Here is a 20264-nt window from a genome sequence, read left to right as displayed (position 1 = left end):
TTTATTTTTGGCTGCGTTGGATCTTCGTTGCTGTGCGCGGGCTTCCTCTAGCTGTGTCGAGCAAAGGCTGCTCTTCATTGCGGTGCCGAGGCTTCTCACTGAGGTGGCTTCTCGTTGCAGAGCATGGGCTGTAGGTGCGCGGGCTTCAGTAGTTGTGGCCCGCGGGGTCAGTAGTTGTGGCTTGCGGGCTCTAGAGCGCAGGCTCAGTAGTTGTGGGGCAACGGCTTAGTTGCTTCACAGCATGTGGGATCTTCCCGGGCCAGGGCTCGAACCCGTGTCCCCTGCATTGGCAGGCGGATTCTTAACCACTGCACCACCAGGGAAGTCCTCTTTGATAGACTTGAGCCAACAAAAATTCATTAAATAGAATTATTCCAGATTTACCTTAGAAATAATCATAGATGTAGAACTTAAGACTGAAATATTAATAGTGCTTATTTCTGAATGGCCTTATTAGGGATATTTTTAACTTTCAGTTATTTTAACCATCAGTTTTTCAACAAATATTGTGCCAGGCACAGTATTTAAGTTCTGGAAGTAGGGCAGTGAAAACAGTCTGATATCATGAAAATTATAGTCGAGTAGTGGGGGGCAAATATACAAATATGTCAGGTAGTGATAAAAGTTAGGAAGAAAAATAAGGCAGGGCAGAGGCATGGCAGCGGGTGCCGGGTGCTGTTTACATAGGGTTAGGGAAAAACCACTTTGAGGGAGTGCCATGTGAGCTGAGTGAGGAAGTTAGCTTTGTGGATATGGATGCCTTTAAAATTTTCCGTACTTTATTTTCTTTCCTACACTAAGGATGCAATACTTGCATAATCAAACAACAACCACCACAAGAAAGGATTTTCTATTTCAGAAAAAGATCTGGAGCCTCATATCTCCAAGGGGAGTAAGAAGAGGGTGGGAGCAGGTCCAAATGCATAGAGCTTCCACGACGCGGCCCGCCTGCTTTAGATTCTCCCCAGCCGGGAGAGCCCCGCTGTCCTTCAGTCAAATCTGCTGGTCGGGGTCAGCGTCCCCGACGGCCGCATCCTGCTGAGAGACCCTAGCCGACCCTCGGGAACAGAGGATCGGCGCAGGAGGTTCCCGGCCCCTCACTGGACTGCATTTCCCAGCAAGCTCCGCGCCCTGCTAGAAGCGGCTAAAGACTATTTGGGTGGGTGCGGGACCCTAAAAGCTATAAACGAGTCTCCTAAGGCTGAGTTCCGGCTCCTGGACCACGGCCCCCTCAGCTCTCGACCCACTGTGTAGCGGAAAGAGCAGGGGACGGAAGGAAGAGTCCACGCCCGAGCATCCCTTGCGGTGGAACAGGCGATCCACTCGTAGCTGGGCCCAGAGACATCTCTGCCCAGCAGGCCAGCCTTGGCTTTTCCTTTTCACCCTTCACGGGTCAGAGGAACACAGAAAACTGAAAGACAAGGCGAGAGGGAGAAAGCGCGAATCTAGGGGCAGACCTCAGCCTGGGGGCATGGGTGTTGACCACATGACGTCACTGCCTTCTGATTGGCCATCCCTGGAAATTCTCACCGTTCATTGGTCATCCGTCAGGGAGAAGGCCCGTACAGTAGGCGAACGCCCTCCTGGGGAGAGTAGTTGGAGTGCTTGTCTCGGCGCATGCGCCGTGTTGTTTCCCGGCGAGCCCCGCGCGAATTTCCGGCACCGAAACCTGGAGGCGGAAACTGGGAACGCCTGGGCGACTGTGGGCGGTGTGAGTCCTGGGGGGCGGGACAGGCGACGCGGCCCGCCTGGCTCCGAGGTCGAGCGCAGGGCTTCGGGAGGCCGGGGCCGGCGCCCCGAGGCAGAGGCCGAAGGGGGCGCGCACCTCAGGGAGGTGCAGGGGAAAAGCCTGGGGCGCCGCACCCGCTGCCCGCCCCTCCGCCTCTCATCTCCGCTCAGGCAAGGCTGCTGGGACCGAGCGCGGGGCTCTGGCCGGGTCCGCGTTCCCGACTGCCGAGTCCTACTGAGCGACCCTGGTGAGTCCCTGGCTCTGTCCGAGCGGAGCCTTCTCCTCGGTCACTGGAGGATGAGCATGGAGAGCGTACCTTTCAGAATAAACTAAATAAAGTGCTTAGTGTGTAGTAGTAAAGAATTGGAAACAACCTGAATGCCTCACTCGGGTGGGTATTCATTAAGAAACGAGTATATCCATACCACGGAATCTCCTAGAGCGGCTGAGGCAGCATTGTTGCGTAGAAAAGCAAATGACAAAATAGTATTGCCGTAAGACCTGATTTATGTAAAAACACGCACAAAGCACTTTTCTCCCGGTTTCTATGGATATATTTCCAGTAAATGAACAGGGCAAGATTTGGGAGGTCATATGTCAGACTGTTAATGGGGGTGCAGCTGCAGTGTGGAAGGAAGAGTTTCTCTTTTATGTATTTCTGTATTGTTTAACACCCCCCCTTTTATTACAATGGTTTGTATCACTTTTTTTGTTGAAACAAAAAGCAATTAAAAATATTCCAGGGCTTCCCTGGTGGCGCAGTGGTTGAGAGTCCGCCTGCCGATGCAGGAGACACGGGTTCGTGCCCCAGTCCGGGAAGATCCCACACGGCGCGGAGCGGCTGGGCCCGTGAGCCATGGCCGCTGAGCCTGCGCGTCCGGAGCCTGTGCTCCGCAACGGGAGAGGCCACAACAGTGAGAGGCCCGTGTACCAAAAAAAAAAAAAAAAATATATATATATATATATATATATATATACACACACACATATATATATATTCCAAAATACAGACCTTTCAGGACTGTTGTGAAGAGAAGCAGTAAGGTATAACTGTCCCACGTTCATGTGTATCTGGATAAATGGCTCAGGATGGTGTCTGTGGGCCCTTTGCTGATACACTAGGGGCCAAAATTTGAGAAAAATACATATATTGTATATTAAATAACGCCGCTAGCGCAATCTGGTACAACACTCAGTAATCAAAACATTAGTTTAAAAAAAACATTTTTTTTGGCCGCACTGCACGCCTTGCGAGATCTTAGTTCCCCACCCAGGGATCGAACCCGGGGTCCCTAGCAGTGAAAGCGCAGAGTCCTAACCACTGGACCTCCAGGAATTCCCAGTTAAAAAGAATTTTTTTTAATTGAAGAATAATATACAGAAATATACATCAGAAGTACAACTTGATAGATTTTTACAAACTGAACAAATACATTAATATTTCTCCCATAGAACCTATGAACATTTACATTAAGTGAGATAAATTGAGGTTATAAATATGCTCATCTCATGTCAGTAGACCAGGTGGTGAAAACCTGGGAGTTTTGGATTTTGGAGCTGAGGATAAGGAGCCGCGGATCTGTATTGGTAGGAGAGAGTCATGTGAGCAAGCCTTTATAGGAGAGCCTAAAATAGCCTTCAAGGCCAGGAAGAAAGGGAGCTGGAGTCCCTGGATGTCCCTCAAGGCTGGTGATTGCTCATGTACCGCCCCCCTCCTGCTATTCTGCTCTTTCCTCAGGAGTGCCTGTCCAGATGCCAACCCAGCTGCCACTGGGGATCCCTCTGGGAGATTGAAGGCCCAGGTTGAGGCTGACCAGCCCTGAGCCTTAGGCCAGGGGAATGGCAGCCCCCCCAGAGCCTCAGGACCAGGCCCCTGGAGAGGGAGAAGGGCTTCTGATCGTGAAGGTAGAAGATTCCTCCTGGGAGCAGGACGCTGCCCAGCAAGAGGACAGCAGGGATTCAGAGGTGTGCCGCCAGCGCTTTCGGCAGTTCTGCTACGGGGATGCGGGTGGGCCCCACGAGGCCTTCAGCCAGCTCTGGGAGCTCTGCTGCCGCTGGCTGCGGCCCGAGCTGCGCACCAAGGAGCAGATCCTGGAGCTGCTGGTGCTGGAGCAGTTCCTGAGTGTGCTGCCCGTGGGCGTCCAGGGCTGGGTATGCGAACGATGCCCAGGGAGTGGCGAGGAAGCTGTTGCCTTGGTGGAGGACCTGCAGAAGCAGCCAGTGAAAGCTTGGCCACAGGTGAGGGGCCCCTCCCGCATCCAGGGGCACCTGGATAGCACCTGGACTGAGGAGAGGTGGCCATCTCTATAGAGATGAGTCCTCCAGGGGGTGGGGCGGGGGTTGGGGGTGGGGGAGGACATGGAGAGCCAGAGGGAGCGTCCACAGGAGCTTGTCATAATGTGTGGCCTTTCTGAAAGACACTGTCCAAGTGAATCTGGTTTCTTTTGGTGGCTTTGGAGGGCAGCAGCAGGACCAAAGTGGGCATGCTCCAGGAAGGCAGGTTTTAGCTCCACAGGTTCTGCAAACGTTTATTTGTGTTCTGCTCTAGGCCAGGCCCTGGGGATACAGTGATGTGCATAGTGAGAGCACCAAAGGGGGTGTGAGAAGGTAGAGCTGTCCCTGTGAACCCTGCTGTCTTGTGGGGTGTTGGGTCCTTGACACTGGAAGCGTCTGGGGAGATGCTAATGTGTGGCGGGGGTGTGGGGTTCTGCCCTTGACAGGAAGGTCTCCCCCCACTGCCCCTTGCTAAGTGGCTCTTTGATTCTGGCCTTTGGGGGCTGGTTCTTGCCTCACGCTTGGTTGGGGAGTGTCCCTGGGCACATAGCACTGCCTGGTGTCACATTCTCATCTGGTCTTTCCTGGGGCCCCATGTTGACCTTCTTCCCCACACCCAGCCTCCTGAGGGATGTGTCCTGTGTCTCCTTCCCAGGGGTTAAACTCTGTCTCCCCCATCTGGTCTTGGTGCTGATGAGCATGTTGTGGTTCCTGCACAGGATGTGCCCTCAGAGGGGGCGGAACCTGAGGCTGCAGTCCAGGGATCTCAGGCCCAGGGGCCTCCCCGGAAGGCAGGGACACAAAGCCGGCCACCTGTACCCTGGGAGCAGCACAGCCATGGTGGTGAGTAAACTTGAAGGTGGCAGAGTGGCTGGACAGGGGCCTGGGTCTTTCCTGGACGTTGCCCTAAAGGGAGCAAGAAGGGTATTTCTGTTCTGAGAAGGCAAGGTGTGTACGTGTGTGTGTGAAGGAGAGTTGCGAGATCTCACTCCCGGCCTGGGCTGGCCTCTTTGAGGCTCCATTCTTTCCCTGCAGCCCAGCTTCCGGCTCTTCTTAAAGAGGGGAGCACCAGAGAGACGACAGATACCTGCTTTGACTCTGGGGTGAGTTACCAGTTCCTTTGTCCCCTCTGATGCTGATGAGTCCCTGTAATGGGTCATGCCTTCTCACCAAGGCCTCTTCCATCCATCCTTTTCTGGCCTGGACCTGTCCTGTTTCCCATCCCCCTTCATGTCTCTGCCCATGACTGTCTGGGGAGTCCTGAGCAGGGCAGCCCTGAGCTGGGTTTTCTCACCTCATTCCAGGGACCTGTGACATTTGGAGACATTCCCTTCTATTTCTCCCGGGAAGAATGGGGGTCCCTGGACCCTGCTCAGAGAGATCTCTTCTGGGACATAAAAAGGGAGAACTCCCAGAACATTGCCCTGGGTAAGCAGTGGGCACAGCGAGGGGCCTTGGCGTCCTTGGCTCTTTTGAGCTGGAGGCTCTCGCCTCCTTGGAGTCCCAGCAGCAATGGGTGGGCCCAGTCAGGCCCCACCCCTGCACACCCTGCTGGAATCCTCAGTCTTCCTCCCAAGTCCTGGCTTAGCTGGCTCCAAAGAGGGCTTTCCCTGCGTCTCTTTAAGAGCCCCCGGAGGTTTCGTTTGTGCTGGTGTTCACTTTTCTCTGCCTGTGATGGCATGGGCAACATGCCAGGACTGTGCTGAGCACGGGTACAGGCATTTTCTCATGGGATCCTCACAACCCACCGCATGAAAGTGTGTGCACGTTTATAGACGAGGGACCTGAGACTCAGAGAGGTTGAAGGACACTGAAGGGACGGAGCTGGGACTTCGTGCAAACGTGGTTGTGAGGCCCCCTCAGCCTGCCCAGTGAAGAGGCGCGGAGAGACACCTGCTCACTAGAGGCCGCGCTGCTGGGTTTCTCTCCAGGTCAGGGCCTTCCTAAGCACTGTTTGGGGATCATCTCATTTAATCTGTGCAACCCAGTGGGACCGGCTAAGATCCCTCCTGATCCACTTCCATTTGTTCTTGAGCTGAGAGGACAAGAGCTTGTGTAGCGAGAGGAACCATGTTAGCTGAGCCCTGTGGTTCCTTGGTTGCTGATAACAAATGGTGAGGGTTGGGATCATTTATAGATGACCTCAGTCTATGCAGTTTTGGCATTTGAATAGGCAGGGCTTGGGGTGGGACGTTGGATCGCAGTGTGGGAAGGGGGTGTAGATTGGTTAGCCCTGTAGTTAGTAAGTGCCTCTGTTGGAGACGCCCAGCAAGCCCCTTGCCGCTTACTCTGAACGGTTTCTCTGTCGTCATTTTCTCGTGTCCCCATTCCATGGAGGAGGAAGCTGAGGCTGGAGTTTGCTGGAGCCCAGGGCTGTCTGAACCTGAGCCCCAGGCGCTGGCCGGGAGCCTCGTTTCTGCCTCCCCTCAACTCTGTCCCTGGAACCGCGTGGCACTGAAGAGGCCACCTCCTCCCCGCTTGCAGGTTTGGGACTCACGAGCCACAGCGAGAGATCCCGGCTGGAGGAGGTGGTGACGGCGCTCCCGGGCCAGGCTGCTGGCGATGTGACCGTGTCCTGGAGGCTGGAGGAGGCCGAGGCCCGGCCGGGGGTGCCCCGGGGGCGGGCAGCGGGGGCGCGGCGGGGGCGGCCACCCACGCGCCGGCGGCAGTTCCGGGACCTGGCGGCCGAGAAGCCTCACAGCTGCGGCCAGTGTGGCAAGCGCTTCCGCTGGGGCTCCGACCTGGCGCGCCACCAGCGCACGCACACGGGCGAGAAGCCGCACAAGTGCCAGGAGTGCGACAAGAGCTTCCGCAGCTCCTCGGACCTGGTGCGCCACCAGGGCGTGCACACGGGCCAGAAGCCCTTCTCCTGCTCCGAGTGCGGCAAGAGCTTCAGCCGCAGTGCCTACCTGGCCGACCACCAGCGCATCCACACGGGCGAGAAGCCTTTCGGCTGCAGTGACTGCGGCAAGAGCTTCTCACTGCGCTCCTACCTGCTGGACCACCGGCGTGTGCACACGGGCGAGCGGCCCTTCGGCTGCGGCGAGTGCGACAAGAGCTTCAAGCAGCGCGCCCACCTCATCGCCCACCAGAGCCTGCACGCCAAGATGGCCCAGCCTGTGGGGTGAGGGCCGGAAGGGCAGCCCAGGCAGGGTCCCCACCCGGCCCAGTCCACCATCTCCGCTGCCGGCAGGACTGCAGGGTCCCCCACGTGCAGAACCCATCAGCCCTGCCCTCCTGGGGACCTGGCCAACGCCCACCAGGCATGGAATCCCTTGTGACCTCGTGGCCATGCCCCTAACTGCTCTGGGGTTTTTCTTGCCCCCTGGTTTCCTGGAGCCCCGGCATATTCCAGGCTGGTGGCGTGAGCACAGGGGAGAAGCTGGGGCACAGGGACGTATGAGGACTCGGGCAGGCCTGGTGTCTCCATCCCAGAACCCCCTAAGCCTTGCTTGGCCCCGTCGCTCTCTGTTCCCAGCCTTCTCGGCTGGGTCTATGAGCTGGGCCTCCTGTCCTGCCATCCTGTGCCTTCCCACGGGGGTGAAGGCTAAGCCTTAGGGTACTGCTGGGCTCTGGGAGGGTCAGTCAGCCCACACCCATGAGGACCTGGGTCCTGGGTGCAGCCACAGGGGCTTTCTGGCCTCCACCCCTTCCCATTTCCAGACCTTGACCGCTCTGCGCTGTCCCAGCAGCATGCAAGCTGCCTGCCTCTGCCCTCAGCCAGCTTGCCCCCAGCTGAGTTCCCAAGAGTCACCCTCTACCAGTCTGGGGAGGGTGGTGTTGGCTCCAGGGACAGAGGCCAACTGTGCAGACCAAGAACAGGGCCAGCGGAGGCCCGCTGCCCCCGCTGCTCCCCAGTCTCCTGGAGTCTCGGGGTTTATGGTACTTAACACTAGCACTCCATCAGCACCTTGTCACTAACTCCTCTGAGGCGCTGTATTCCCTGCAGAAGGGCATTCACAGGGACAGACCACAGGCCCTCCCAAGGAGCTGGCCCAGCTGGCCTCAAAGGGCAGCAGAAAGGTTGAATAAACATGAAAACTTTCTCCAGGCTATTCTTGTTCTTTAGGTGGCTGCTGGGGGTTGGGGGGACCTGGAATTCGTACCCCTGGGCCTCCTGGCCTGGTGGTCACAGTGGCACGTGATGCTGGATGGTCATCAGGTGGAGCCACATTCGTGGCTTCCAGGTCACCTGGGCCCCAAGGGCTGCCATGAGCCTTGGGTCCTTCCTCCTGTCAGCTAGTGCCTGTCCTAGTCTGAGGACAGCTCAGGATGGGACAGCTGGTGGCACCCCTCCCTACTCAGCAGGAGAGTGAGGGAGCTGACTGGGAGTGGGGCCTTTACGAGGCCACTCACTCTCTCCCTTTGATGAAATGAGGAACCAGGCTCAGAGTCCGTGACTGGTCAGGGTGGTGGCTCATGCTGCCCGTAGAGGATCTGGAACACTAAGCTGGACCCTGTGCTCAAATCCCTTAGGGAGAGAGTGCTGCTGAGTCAAAATGGGCCATGCCCCATCCCCACCCAGCCCTTCACATCTGACCCCCCCGCCCCGCCATCCCCAGGCTGGGCCCTGTGGAGCTGGTAGGCACGTGCTGAGAGCACCTTCTACCCCACCGAGTCCTTTCTGATTCACCAGGTGGTGGCTTCAGGGGCCACCTGAGAGGCAGTGAGGGCGGGCTGAGACAAGATGTTTTGTCCCGCAGTGTGTGTGTGCCAGCCTCTCTGCACCCCCATTTAACCTGGGCTTCATCCTGAGGTCACTGGACAGACCCCATTTCCCAGATGAAGCTGCCGGGGTCTCACTGGACAGCTGAGTCCAGCCCGGGGTTTCTACCTCTGGGATGATGCCCTTCACTGCTCCCCATGCCCTCAGGCTGGCAGTTGCTCTGTGTTTGTGTGTGTGTGTGTGTGTGTGTGTGTGCGTGCGTGCACACGTGTGGGTGCCCTGAATGAGTGAGTAGGGGTGATGGGTGGCGGGAGCAGTGCACAAATTTTTTTGGTGCTGGTGGCTGGCTCAGAAGGGAGACACTGGGGTGTAACGAGATCAGGTAGCAGGTGGGCCAGGAGCTAAGAATAGGATTGGATACAGGCTCCTGGTGCAGGTGGGGGCGTGTTAGTGCCAGCCAGGAAGCAGCCCGCTGGAGCCAGGGAACAGAGCAGGGCCTGGGGTCGTAGGGCCCAGAACGCAGGGTTCCAGGGCAGGGGACAGGGTCCAGCTCAGCTCATAAACAGAGCTGATAGGATGGGACTCAGGGAGAGGCCAAGGGTTGGGACCAAGAGCATTGGCACTGGGCCCGGGAGGTGAACTCTGTGCTTGGAGGAAACCCCCACATAGCCCCATGGCTTTCCTGGTGTCTGGGACCCTGCAGGTGGCCTCGCAGATGGCAGATGCTCGGGACAGCCTGGGAAGAAAGGTAGTCGGAGGCACGACCTGACCCAGCCCAGCTGGCTCCCAGCTGAGCCCTACCCTGGCCCGACTCTGGCCTTGCCTCCCCAAGGTAAGTACAGTGGGCAGGGTCCAAGGGTGACCCTGTCACTCAGCAGTCCTGAGGTGTCAGCCTCTACACTCGCTGTCCTGGAGGGTGTGTTCCGGACGCTGGGCTTTGAGAGCTGCAAGAGGTGGGAGGCCTTGGTCCAGGTGAGCCCTCGCCTGCCTCTTCCCACCTCCACCCCCAGTCCCACCTGGGGCCTCCCTGGACTCAGGCCCAGCACTCGCTCTTGCCCTAGGGTTTCCATGGGGAACTGGTTAGGTTCCGGGAGCAGCTGGATGCCCACGGGGGCCCTGTGGGCTGTGCTCTACTGGCCTTGGAGGCCCCCAGTGAGCAGCTGAGGCAGCCCCAGCAGCTGTCCAGGAGCTGAGCCACTGTGAGGCTGGTGGGGCTGCCCCAAGTCTTCCTGCTGCTCTCCACTTCCCCCCGGGGGTGAGTGGGCTGGCCAGGGACCCCCAGTTGCGGGGCAGGGCAAAGCGGGTCTGGGGGGTGGGCAGGAGGGCTGAGACCCTCCCTCCAGGCCTGTGTGCTGCTTCCCCACCCAGCTACCCCCAAGCCTGGAGCGTTCCTCACTGGCCTGGGCGAGCTCTGTGGCCGTCGTCTTCACTGGTCGCTGCTGCAGCTGCTGACCAGGTGAAGGCCCAGAAGAGGCGTCCAGGAGGGGGGCTGTGGCTCTGATGTGTTGTCCTGAACCCATTACCTCCACCCATTCATTCCACAACATAAGGCCATGTTGCCTGCAATGGGTGTCAGCTTCAAAGCCTCGCCTCCCACCCCCACCCACGCCCGTCCTCACAACCCACTCAGGGTCCCCCACACGTTGCAGTATCTTCTCAGCTCCGTGCCTTTGCCCAGGCTGCTCCCTCTGCTTGGCATCCCTCCCTCTCGACCTAGCCTCACACAGACCCTTCCAGGCGTCAACCATACCCCTTACAATCCCTGGGTTGACACTTGTATTCCCATCCACCCCTGTTCACACTTACCTGGCAGTGACTGTCTCGTCAGACTGTGGGTCCCTGGGGTCCAGGGTTGGGGATGATTCAGGTCTGGTCCCGAGGCCCAAAGGTCTCAGTGGGCAGTTGGGTGGTCACTGGAGGTGAGAATGGGCCCCAGCTCTGCTCCACAGTTCTCCTCGGCCTCCCCAGGCGGTGCCCACCCTGCGAGCCTTCCCAGACAGGCCCTGACCCGCTCTGGGAGCGCCCCATCTCTGTGCACGCTGATCCCTGGACCCCGGGGAACAGCATGGCTAATGGTGCAGCCAGTGTCTACCTGAGGCCATCCATGTCCTGGGAATCCTGTGATTCAGCCTGAACTAAGACCCCCCTTGGGCCCTCCCTTTCTTTTGTCTGTCTCCTCCTCCCTCCATTCTGGCAGGGTTAGTGTCTGGCAGGGTTAGTGTCTGGTTAGGGTCTCTAACACGCCGCCACCTGCGCCAAACTAGTCCTTACCAAAGAGACAGTGGTAGCCAGGAGCCTGGCCAAGCTGTTCCCTGGAGCCAGGGTCCTGCTCCCCCATAACTGCACCCGCACGGAGCGGCTGCCTGAGGAGTCCTCCGGCCCTAACCCCCACCAGGTCTTCTGCTGGACAGCTGAAGAGTCCTCAGGGGCTACCTACTGCCCAGTCTTTGGGAGCTCCTTGAGGGGGGGCACTGTGCCTAGGGGACGTGGAGCTCTGGGGGCTCGAGATTAGCGGGACAGGGCTGGGGTCCAACCATGTGGCAGCAGTTTCTTTTTTTTGACATTTATCTTGGTTTATTTTATTTTTTAATACATGTTTGCTTTTCTGTGGCAACAGTTTCGACTGGGAGAGAGGCTCGGGAGACCTGAGGCAGGGAGGCGAGGAGCTGGGAGGTCCTCAGACCACTTTGAATCCACCTTAATCCTGTCTGTAGCCAAAACCCAGCCCCAGCGCTCAGTGTGACCTGTCTGGGGCCAGGGCCGCCCTCCTCCTGGCCGTGACCCAGGACCGGCCTGGGGCCCAGCCCGATGTGGAGGCACTGGGGACCTGTGCCAGGCCCTGGGCTTCGAGACCACCCTGAAGACAGACCCTACAGCCCAGGTGAGGGGAAGCCCAGAACTTCTGGTGGTGCTCTGAGGAAGGCACCCCCCACCAGGACCCTGGGCACTCTCTCCTTAGCCTCTTACCAATCGTGGGCAGGAAGTGCACCCCCAAGTTTAGCCTCCATCCTCCCTGCTGCACGCATCCAGAACCCACTTCCCTGACTCTGGAAGCACAGTCTCCAGGGACCCTGAAGCCCCCCACACTGGCCATTTCTCCTCTCCCCTGCTCAAGGCCCTGGCTGGACCCTCAGGCTTTTCCTGGGAGGATCTCAGGTTCCTTCCCAGACACCTGTCAGCTCACTGCCCTCCCCTCACAGCTCTTAACTTTTTGGTGCAGCTTCTCCAGGGGGGCCAGAGAACCAGCTGCAGGAGGCTGGACCCACGTCACTTCCAATGAGGCCATGCAACCAGAGGGTTAGAAAAAGAACTTGTGGGACTTCCCTGGTGGTCCAGTGGTTAAGAATCTGCCTGCTAATACAGATGGCACAGGTTTGATACCTGGTCGGGGAACTATGATCCCACATGCCACATGGCACCGCCAGAAATTTTTTTTTTTAATTTTTAAAAAAAGAAAGTAAAAGGACTTGCTCCCCGGGCCTGAGGCTGGAAGGAGGTGGGAGGTAGTGTGGCAGGGGGTTAGAGAAACCACCCAGAGAGTGGGCCACCAGATGCTAGGGAGGCCGTGACTGTGGCCCAGGCCTGATCTCATCCCCACCCCCAGACTTTCCAGGAGGAGATGGTCCATTTCTGGGAGTGGCTGGATGCCTGCAGGGACCCTGTGAGCTGTGCCCTTGTGGCCCTGATGGCCCACGGGGGGCCTCAGGGGCAGCTACTGGGTGCTGATAGGTAAGAGGTGCAGCCAGAGGCGCTGGTGCAGGAGCTGAGCTGCTGTAGGGCCCTGTGGGGCTGCCCCAAGATCTTCCTGCTTCAGGCTTGCCATGGGGTGAGCAGGGCCTGGAGCCCGCCCTGGAGGCTTGGCCGGGTCCTTCCCTCCAGCCAGCCTCCTGCAGCCCTGGCTCTCCTCACCCAGCCCTCAGCCTCCCAGGACTTGCTGTCCACCTCCTCCAAGAAGCCTGAGTGAGCCCTGCCCTTTCCCCACCCCCTCTCCCAGCCTCTCCTAGGAGTCATGTCCATGAACTTGAGCACTTCACCCTCAGCACCTGTCATTCGGTGCTCTGAATGTTTCCAGCCTGGCAGCCTGCCCAGGAGCTCTGGGGGCTAGAGCCCTGGAAGCACCCCCAGGTGTCTCCTGAGTGAAAGGACGTGACTGTTCCCTCCTTCCCCAGGGCACAGGGACGCACACTGGTGTGGGACGCACACTCTCCCCTGGTTGTGGCGCTGGCTGCAGGCACCACCAGCTACCCCCTCCCCGGCCGATGTCCTCCACATCTATGCTGATGTGCAAGGTGGGTCTACCTACCTCAGGGAGCCTGGGCTTGGGTGGGGCTGATGGGGGGAGCTGTCTGGAGAGCACTTCCAGGGCTCTGAGCTGGGATCCTGCTGCCACCTCCTTCCTCTCTTTGCCAAGAAGATGGGAAGGAAAACCTTAAATGGCAAAGGCCTTTGAAAATGGAGAGTTTCTTCCCCTACTTGAGCCTGGAACAAGTGAAGGTGAAATAGCTTTTCCGAGGTCACACAGCTGGTAAGAAGCAGCAGGGCTGAGATTTGAAACTTGATCTGGCTTTCCTGCTCTGCACTCTTTCTACTGCCCTGTGTGCCCTTGAGCAAGACTGGAGGAGACCCTTGGGGCTGGTGGAGTCCCAGGACGCTGGGTAAAAGGCATTGGTCCCTCTTGCAGGCAGCTTCTCCGGGGGCCCCACTCCAGGGAGCCCTAACCAAGCAGACATCTTGATGGTCTACGCAGCCACTGAAGGTAAGGGGATGGGTCTCCACAAAGCCCATTACACAGGGCCTAGCCTCCTGGCCAGAGATCTGAAGTGGCTTTAGGGGCATCTGGCGCTTGGCTGTTGGGGTGCAGGGGTACCAGCCTCGTCGCAGTTAAGCCGTCTTCCTTCCATGTATATTATTTATGATAATAGTAACGATGGTGAGCACATATTGAAGGTTGGCTCTGCTAAGCACTGTACCTACATCCTTTCCTCTAGGCTGTAAGTTCCATGAGGGCAGGACAGTTCTGTCTGCCTCAGGGCCCTGGCCAGTGCCTGGCACGTAGTAGGTTCACAGTAAATGTTTCTTCGATATTGAATCCATTGTATATTCACTGCACAAACATTGAGCAACAACTTGATCCGGAAGCGAGAAGTTCCTGCTCCCTGCCCCATTCTCTTGCCTGACTGCTGGGGTCCTGTGTGCTTGCCCCCACTTCCACCAACAATAGGCCCCTGGGGATTGGAAGGCAGCTGGCAGGGGCCTGAGTCTGACACTCTGGCCCTGGTCCCCTGGCCTGGGCTGTGTAGCCTTTCGGGATGAGAAGGGCTGAGACTTTATCCAGATGCTGGTGGAGGTCCTCAGAGCTGACCCCAGGGAAGACCTCCTGGAGCTGATGACTGAGGTGAGTTGGGGGTGGGGGGTCTCCTGGGGAGAGGAGCTGGATTCATCCTTCTTCTCAGCCCTGGTGTTCTGGTCACCTCCTATTCACCCCATTGCAGAGGGAGGGATACCCCGCCCTCAATAGTATGAGACGGTTGAACACACAACACCCGGCCCTGGACAGTGAGACGGACAGCAGTTATTAACCACATATACTCACAGCTGGGGGAGGAGGACACCTCAGGCCATTCCGGCCACTCAGTGTTTCCCTGGGGAGCACAGGGAACCAGCAGGGGTTGTAGATGCAGACTTTGTAGTAACGGGGTGGGGTACTAGTTTGAATAATTTCACAGGCTGGCAGGGAACTGGGGTGGAGTGTGGCTGATCTGGCTGGTGGGGGAACTAGCGGGATGGGGGGGCCTTCCCTGCTGGGTCGGGGGGTACAGCTGACAAGAGCAGGGGAAATCAACGGGGCCTGTGAGACCCAAAGATGTGAAGGCAACACTTGAAACTTTAGGCCTTACAATACACTGGATGCCAGGCTGGGCGCTGGGGGACCTGGCAGTCCTGGGCACAGGCTGGGTGTGGTCGGCACAGGTCAATTAGCAGGTGTGCAAGCTAGACGTGCTGGGTCCCGACTGTGATGAGCACCGCAAGGCCTGTCTGGAGATCCGCAGCTCGTTGAGGTGCTGGCTCTGCCTGCAGGCCTGACTGAGCCCGCGGCTACCAAGGGGATGCTGACTGTGGGTGGCCACACACCAACGCCATCCCTGACCCCATCCGCTCCTCGGTTTCCTCATCTAAAAGCAGCGCGATAGCACGGGAGGCTCAGCCGCCATGGAATAAACATGATGATCACTGTACACGTGAATAGCGCCTGCACGCAGGGAGCTGTGACACTAAGTGAGATAATGTATGCAGAGTGCCTGGCACTTCAGAGGCTGGGCCCACCGGGTGAGGAGGGGGAGCAGGGGAGGCGCCAGGGCAGCCTCCGGCTCTAAGAAACCCAACATGGGCTAGGCTGAGCTGGGTGTCCTGGGAAAGGGCAGCGCGGGGTCCACACCATCCTCCCAGCACGCGCACCCCACCTGCACACCACGCTGGGGCCACGGACAGGGCCTCTGCCTATACAGCAGTCAGAGTCCATTCTGGGACCATAAGACTGGAACAGAGCATGGCAGGTTTAGCAGTGCTGTGATAGGGGAAGCAAAGGGGCTGGGGGAGCAGAGGGCAACTCCTGACCCACTGCGGGCCGGGGGCACGTGGGAGAAGAGATCAGGAGCCTCTCGGGACAGGAGGGGCTTGGGCAGCCTCACCCAGGCTCGAACCCTCACTTGGGCTGTGCTCAGTAGCGCTCAGTCGTACAGCTTGGAGCCCCGCTCACACCGAGCCCGAGGGGCGGGGCTCCTTGCCAGTGTGAGCATGCGTATTAGGGCATATTGAACAGGCGCCTGAGAAAGCTTTATGAGAAAAGCTGAAATGGAAACAGCGGCAAGGCCGCGTGGCCTAATGGATAAGGCGTCTGATTCCGGATCAGAAGATTGAGGGTTCGAGTCCCTTCGTGGTCGTTGCGGAGATTGCTTTTTCTACTCCGGGTAAAAAACAAACAAACAAACACTTTTCCCTCTCTCCAGACTGCTCCCTACGCGGGCCTAGGATCCTCGGGCTATGTCCACCCCTCGGAAGTAGCCCTGCACCTGCAGCTGCGTAGCTCGGGACGCCTGGGAGGCCCCGAGGGCGCTGTGAGGACCTATAGTGCTCAGATCCAGACGGAATGCTGACTCTGAAGTCCACCGGCCGTGAGTGCCGGGAGCCCACACGGGACTGGCTGCATGAATATAGTTCAGACGACGAGAACTGTGACAGATGAGGGGTTGAATTTTTGCACGGGTAGGTCATCCCCAAGGGGTCAGTGGACAGGGGCATTTAAAAATATAATAGATTATTGTGATGAAGAAGTTTTGGAAATAGATAGTAATGATGCTTGCACAATATTGTAAATGTAACTGATGCCAGTAAATTGTACAGTTAAAAATGGTTAAAATGGCAAATTTAACCTTAAGCGTATATTTTACCACAATAAAAAATGTGAAAAGAAATTAATAGATTATTTCGATTTCTTGCAGTGAGAGTATACCCTTAAATGATTAGTGTGAATGTTTTTTTAAAAATTTAAATGTAAAGAATATGCCCAGGATTGAGTCATCATTTTACCTGGAAAAAACGACTCTACCTGCGGAACCGAGTTCTTACCAAGGGATTCTGGCTAAGCGGAATGACCAAAGTGATGGGACCTCCTCCCACCAGGGAAAACGCTGGGGGAATGGCAGCTGAGCGTGTACCCCTACAGTGGGCGCAGGTGACCTTGGAGTCATGAGGAGTGTCACCATCTCCTTTATCGTTTTTGTGATGTCTCAGTGGTTTACTAAGGGCTTATAAATAAAAAGAGAAACTTCATTAAGATAAACATTTTTATTATTTTCCCTACTTTTATTGAGATATAATTGACATACAGCACTGTATAAGTTTAAGGTGTACAGCATAATGATTTGACTTACATACATCATGAAATGCTTATCACAGGTTTAGTGACCATTCATCAACCTGTGATGAGAACTCATAGGATTTTCTGTCTTAACTCTTAGGATTAACTCTTCTTATAACGTACAGCAATGTTAATTCTCTTTATCACGTTGAATACTACACCTCTAGTACTTACTTATAACTGGAAGTTTGTACCTTTTGACTACCTTCATCTAATTCCCCCCACGCCTCCCTCCACCCCGCCTCTGGTAGCCACAGTAAGACAAATACTTTAGAGATGGCAAAGAATACCCATCTTCTGGTGGGAAAGTAAACGCTGGGTCCTCTGATACTAGTTTCACGCTCTACCAACTGAGCTGGCTGGGCAGATACAGAGCCATTACGGAGCATCCTTAGGACAAAGACCTAAGGCCATTGGGCTCTGCTAAAAACTGCACAGACTTGGAACCAGAAAACACTTTTGGTCTAAGGGGCAATGTAGGGAGGAGGATGAAGACAGGGACCGACACTTTTCCCAAGCTCCCGGCTGTTGCCTCTCTCCCTTCTGCTCCCACATTTTGCATAATGAACACCTTCTTTTTTTTTTTTTAAGTACTTAAAGACTTATTATATTAGACTAACTGAAATCTATGGAAACACAGTTCCATTGAACACATTCTTTATGCACTATACTTAAAAATATAAAATACAAAACGAATTTAAAGTACTTATATTAAACCAAGTTTTCCTTTTGTTTAGCTTTCTTTGACACCATAAAAGAAAGGAAAAAAAAGAACAGAAAGTATATTAAAAGAAAACTATTAGGTATAATTTTTTTAAACTTTTACTTTACCTATCATATTTAATATTTCCAAGACTATTTGGCCATGGAGAATCATACACATCGCACTCAAAGTTGTGTGATCACCAGTCCCCTGAGAGCTAGAGGACCAAACAGAACACGTCAGGGAGAAGGGGCAGCTGGTGGCACAGCCCCGTACGCCCTCCAGGCCCTGCCGTCCCCAGAGGCCAACGACGAGGACAAGGTGGCGGGAGGATGGGCCCAGGAAACAGCGTTGGTACCGCTCAGTCAAGGCTGCCTGAAGGTCACGGCCACTCGTGCAGGGCTAGGAGGATCTTCAGACAGACGGAGGAGGGAGTTAGGAAGGAGGATGGTCTTCCCCCCGGATGCTCCGGTACTTAGCCATGTCCTCAGGAAATACTTTAGAAAGTTCTTGAATCAACAGGCTTTTAAATTTCTTCATCGTGTCAATCTTGCCTTTAACTTGTTCATTTTTAGCCAGAGCCCTCTCCAGGCACTCTTTGTTATAGAGTTGGGGATTTCGACCTTGATCTATGTATTCAAAAACTTCTAAAGGGACAGTAATATCATGAAGTTGCTGTCTGCACTTATCGATATCCTGTAAGCCAGTAACAATAAAATTCAGCTTCTGGTTGAGCCCGGCCTGGCTGCTGGGCTGGAAGTCGCTGACGATGATGCCGAGCTGCCGGATGTTCTCCACGAACTTCTCCAGGTGCTCCTCCAGGTGGTCGAACTTCTCGGCCATGGCCCGGCCGTCCGCACCGCCGCGGGCGCGCTCCTGCCCCCTCGAACGCCTTCTTGATGTTAATTATCCCAGGACTCGGATTCTCCTAAAAAGATGGGGAAAGGGCTCCTCCGGGACTTGATCCGCAGACTTCCTACATCCTAAGCGAGGATCGTACCTCAGCTTCATCCGCGCGTGCGCGATCTCTCCCGAGCCCCAGGATGCTCGGGAACCGGCGGGATCTAAGAGGATGCACCCGCCGAATACGGACGTCAAGGGGACCAAGGACCCGCCGAGCTGGAGCCGGGAGGCTGTGCGTATTGTGCAGGAACCATGGGGAGGTGACAGAAAGACTGGTTTAGGACTGTTGTAAAACATTTCTCATGAGCCCCGGTGGCCTAATGGATAAGGCATTGGCCTCCTAAGCCAGGGATTGTGGGTTCGAGTCCCACCCGGGGTACAGGAGGTAGTATTTTAAACTTTCTGCCAGAGGAAAAATGAAATGAAGCTAGCTGTCTACTTACCCTAGTGGGAAATTAAGAGGCCCTGGGGTTTAGCTAGATGCCACCCTATAGCGAAGTTGGACAAGGTTTACTTTTCTGATAAAGATGTGCGTGTTTTCAGATTTTGCCCATAATAAAGTTTTCTCTCTTTTTAATCCATGCCTTCATCCTCAAGGTAAAAATCTCCCAAACTGCAGGACATGGTGGAGTAAAATCAGAAGCCTCCTTTACCACATGCCCAAAGAGGAGGTGGCCGCTGAGGCTTTGTCATATATACACATAGTTCTCTTTTATTTTTAAAAACCATGGATGGGACTCTTCTGTTCCTCCAGCTCTGGCCTTACTTCTGCTTTCCCAAGCACCTGAGGTCCCATCATCCCTACTCAAACCAGGGATCTCATCTCAATGCAGCATCTCCCACCATCATATGTGGCCTGCAGAGAACAGCGACCACAGAGCTATCCAAGGCTGCTGGTGCTTCCCTCACCAACGTTTCTCAATGCCTTGTTGAAGGGAATGTCCCTGGGGCCCTCTCAGTGGGGTGGTGGGTGTGCTTTTCGTGTATGATAGACCTGTTCCAGTATTTCTGTCTCACAGAGTCTTTGGATTCCTTTCTCTACATGATGCCAGGAACATTCTTGAATCTTAATCTCCTTAAACATAGGCCACCATTGAGTTCCATGCTTAGCCAACCGACTAAGAAAACTGGCAGAGCCACATTCAGCTGCACAAGATAACACATTAGATACAGGCTTGCTGGGAAGTGCACCCAGAGAAATAACGTCACCAGTTGCAAAAATCCCATCCTCCTTATTCTAACATCCTTGGGTCCATTCCCACACACATTCCCTAGTTCTCTGCTGGCATAAATGAACAAAATTTGCAATTCTTTTGGCATATGAATGATTTCCTCCCAGGCCGGCCTTTGTCCTTCTCCTACAGCATGCTGATCTGATTGTAGTTATAGGGCAACCAGTGTTAGGGGGTAACAAGGCTGGCTGGTGTGGGCTTTGAGGAGAACCGTCATCCCCTGTCTCACCTGCCATGCTCCAGGTGAGATTATTATAGGATATTCAAACACAGGAAGGCTACTCTTCTCAGATATCAGAGGACAGGCTGCTTTCACTGGCAAGGGAAGCTCCAAATGACTCAGGGGTTCAAGATTCTCAACTAGATCTGAGCCTACCTAGATGTCCCCAGGCTTCGGCTCCACTCCTTCATAATCAATGCCGTTTCTTCCACATGGAAGATCTCCCAAGTCTATGAACTCAACTTACATTGTCATTCCACAACATACTTCATTCGATTATGTGTTTGATTTTCAGCAATGTCAGCCCTGCAGCTATACGATTATTTTACGGCTGCCAGAAAACGTCCCTGGATCTCTGAACATGACTTAGGCTGAAAATTTAAAGGCCTGATCTTGTCATTTTCTTTCTTTAAGCAAACGGATGCACCCAGGAGAATCCTTTCCATGCTACAGTCCTTGTAGTCACCTTTACTGCCGTAAGAGTCAAGTGCAGCAGCCAAGTGGTCTCCCAGGGCACTTGCTTCAGTCGGCACTTCATCATAATCAACCAGGTGATAGGCGGCTTGATAACGATGCCCTTGCATGCCACGAGTCACCAGTATCCCATTTCCCATTGGCA

The 20264-nt window shown here is 55.4% G+C and overlaps 1 protein-coding gene, 2 non-coding genes and 1 pseudogene across 5 annotated transcripts; 3 read left to right on the top strand and 1 right to left on the bottom strand.

Annotated features, from left to right (window-relative positions):
- The first annotated feature begins 1648 nt into the window (after positions 1 to 1648).
- Positions 1649 to 8039, top strand: ZNF213 (zinc finger protein 213). 3 transcript variants are annotated; one of them, XM_030848481.2, is made up of 6 exons: positions 1649 to 1976; positions 3468 to 3967; positions 4723 to 4846; positions 5039 to 5106; positions 5308 to 5431; positions 6488 to 8039. In XM_030848481.2, the coding sequence occupies exons 2-6, from the start codon at positions 3569 to 3571 to the stop codon at positions 7129 to 7131; spliced, it is 1359 nt and encodes a 452-aa protein (XP_030704341.1). In that variant the 5' UTR covers positions 1649 to 1976; positions 3468 to 3568; the 3' UTR covers positions 7132 to 8039. The 3 variants fall into 3 exon arrangements, with proteins under 3 accessions (XP_030704341.1, XP_069899781.1, XP_069899782.1); XM_070043680.1 differs by lacking the exon at positions 5308 to 5431 and adding an exon at positions 4278 to 4336 and having other exon boundaries at positions 6488 to 7112; XM_070043681.1 differs by lacking the exon at positions 5308 to 5431 and having other exon boundaries at positions 5019 to 5106; positions 6488 to 7112.
- Positions 8040 to 15537: 7498 nt separating this feature from the next.
- On the top strand, positions 15538 to 15610 carry TRNAR-CCG (transfer RNA arginine (anticodon CCG)). Its single transcript has one exon. It is a non-coding gene; the product is annotated as a tRNA-Arg (tRNA).
- A 2044-nt stretch (positions 15611 to 17654) lies between these two features.
- LOC115848097 (mediator of RNA polymerase II transcription subunit 10 pseudogene) lies at positions 17655 to 18154 on the bottom strand (annotated as a pseudogene).
- Positions 18155 to 18499: 345 nt separating this feature from the next.
- Positions 18500 to 18572, top strand: TRNAR-CCU (transfer RNA arginine (anticodon CCU)). Its single transcript has one exon. It is a non-coding gene; the product is annotated as a tRNA-Arg (tRNA).
- The last annotated feature ends 1692 nt before the right edge of the window (positions 18573 to 20264 follow it).

The sequence above is a fragment of the Globicephala melas genome, chromosome 15 (assembly GCF_963455315.2).
Source record: "Globicephala melas chromosome 15, mGloMel1.2, whole genome shotgun sequence".
Classification (NCBI taxonomy): Eukaryota; Metazoa; Chordata; class Mammalia; order Artiodactyla; family Delphinidae; genus Globicephala; species Globicephala melas.
This window is presented reverse-complemented; position numbering and strand designations above follow the sequence as displayed.

Coding starts and splice junctions, on each gene's coding strand:
- ZNF213 (XM_030848481.2), top strand. CDS start 3,569: ATGGCAGCCCCCCCAGAGCCTCAGGACCAGGCCCCTGGAGAGGGAGAA. Junction 4,847..5,038: donor GGAGCAGCACAGCCATGGTG/GTGAGTAAACTT, acceptor CTTTCCCTGCAG/CCCAGCTTCCGGCTCTTCTT. Junction 5,107..5,307: donor ATACCTGCTTTGACTCTGGG/GTGAGTTACCAG, acceptor ACCTCATTCCAG/GGACCTGTGACATTTGGAGA.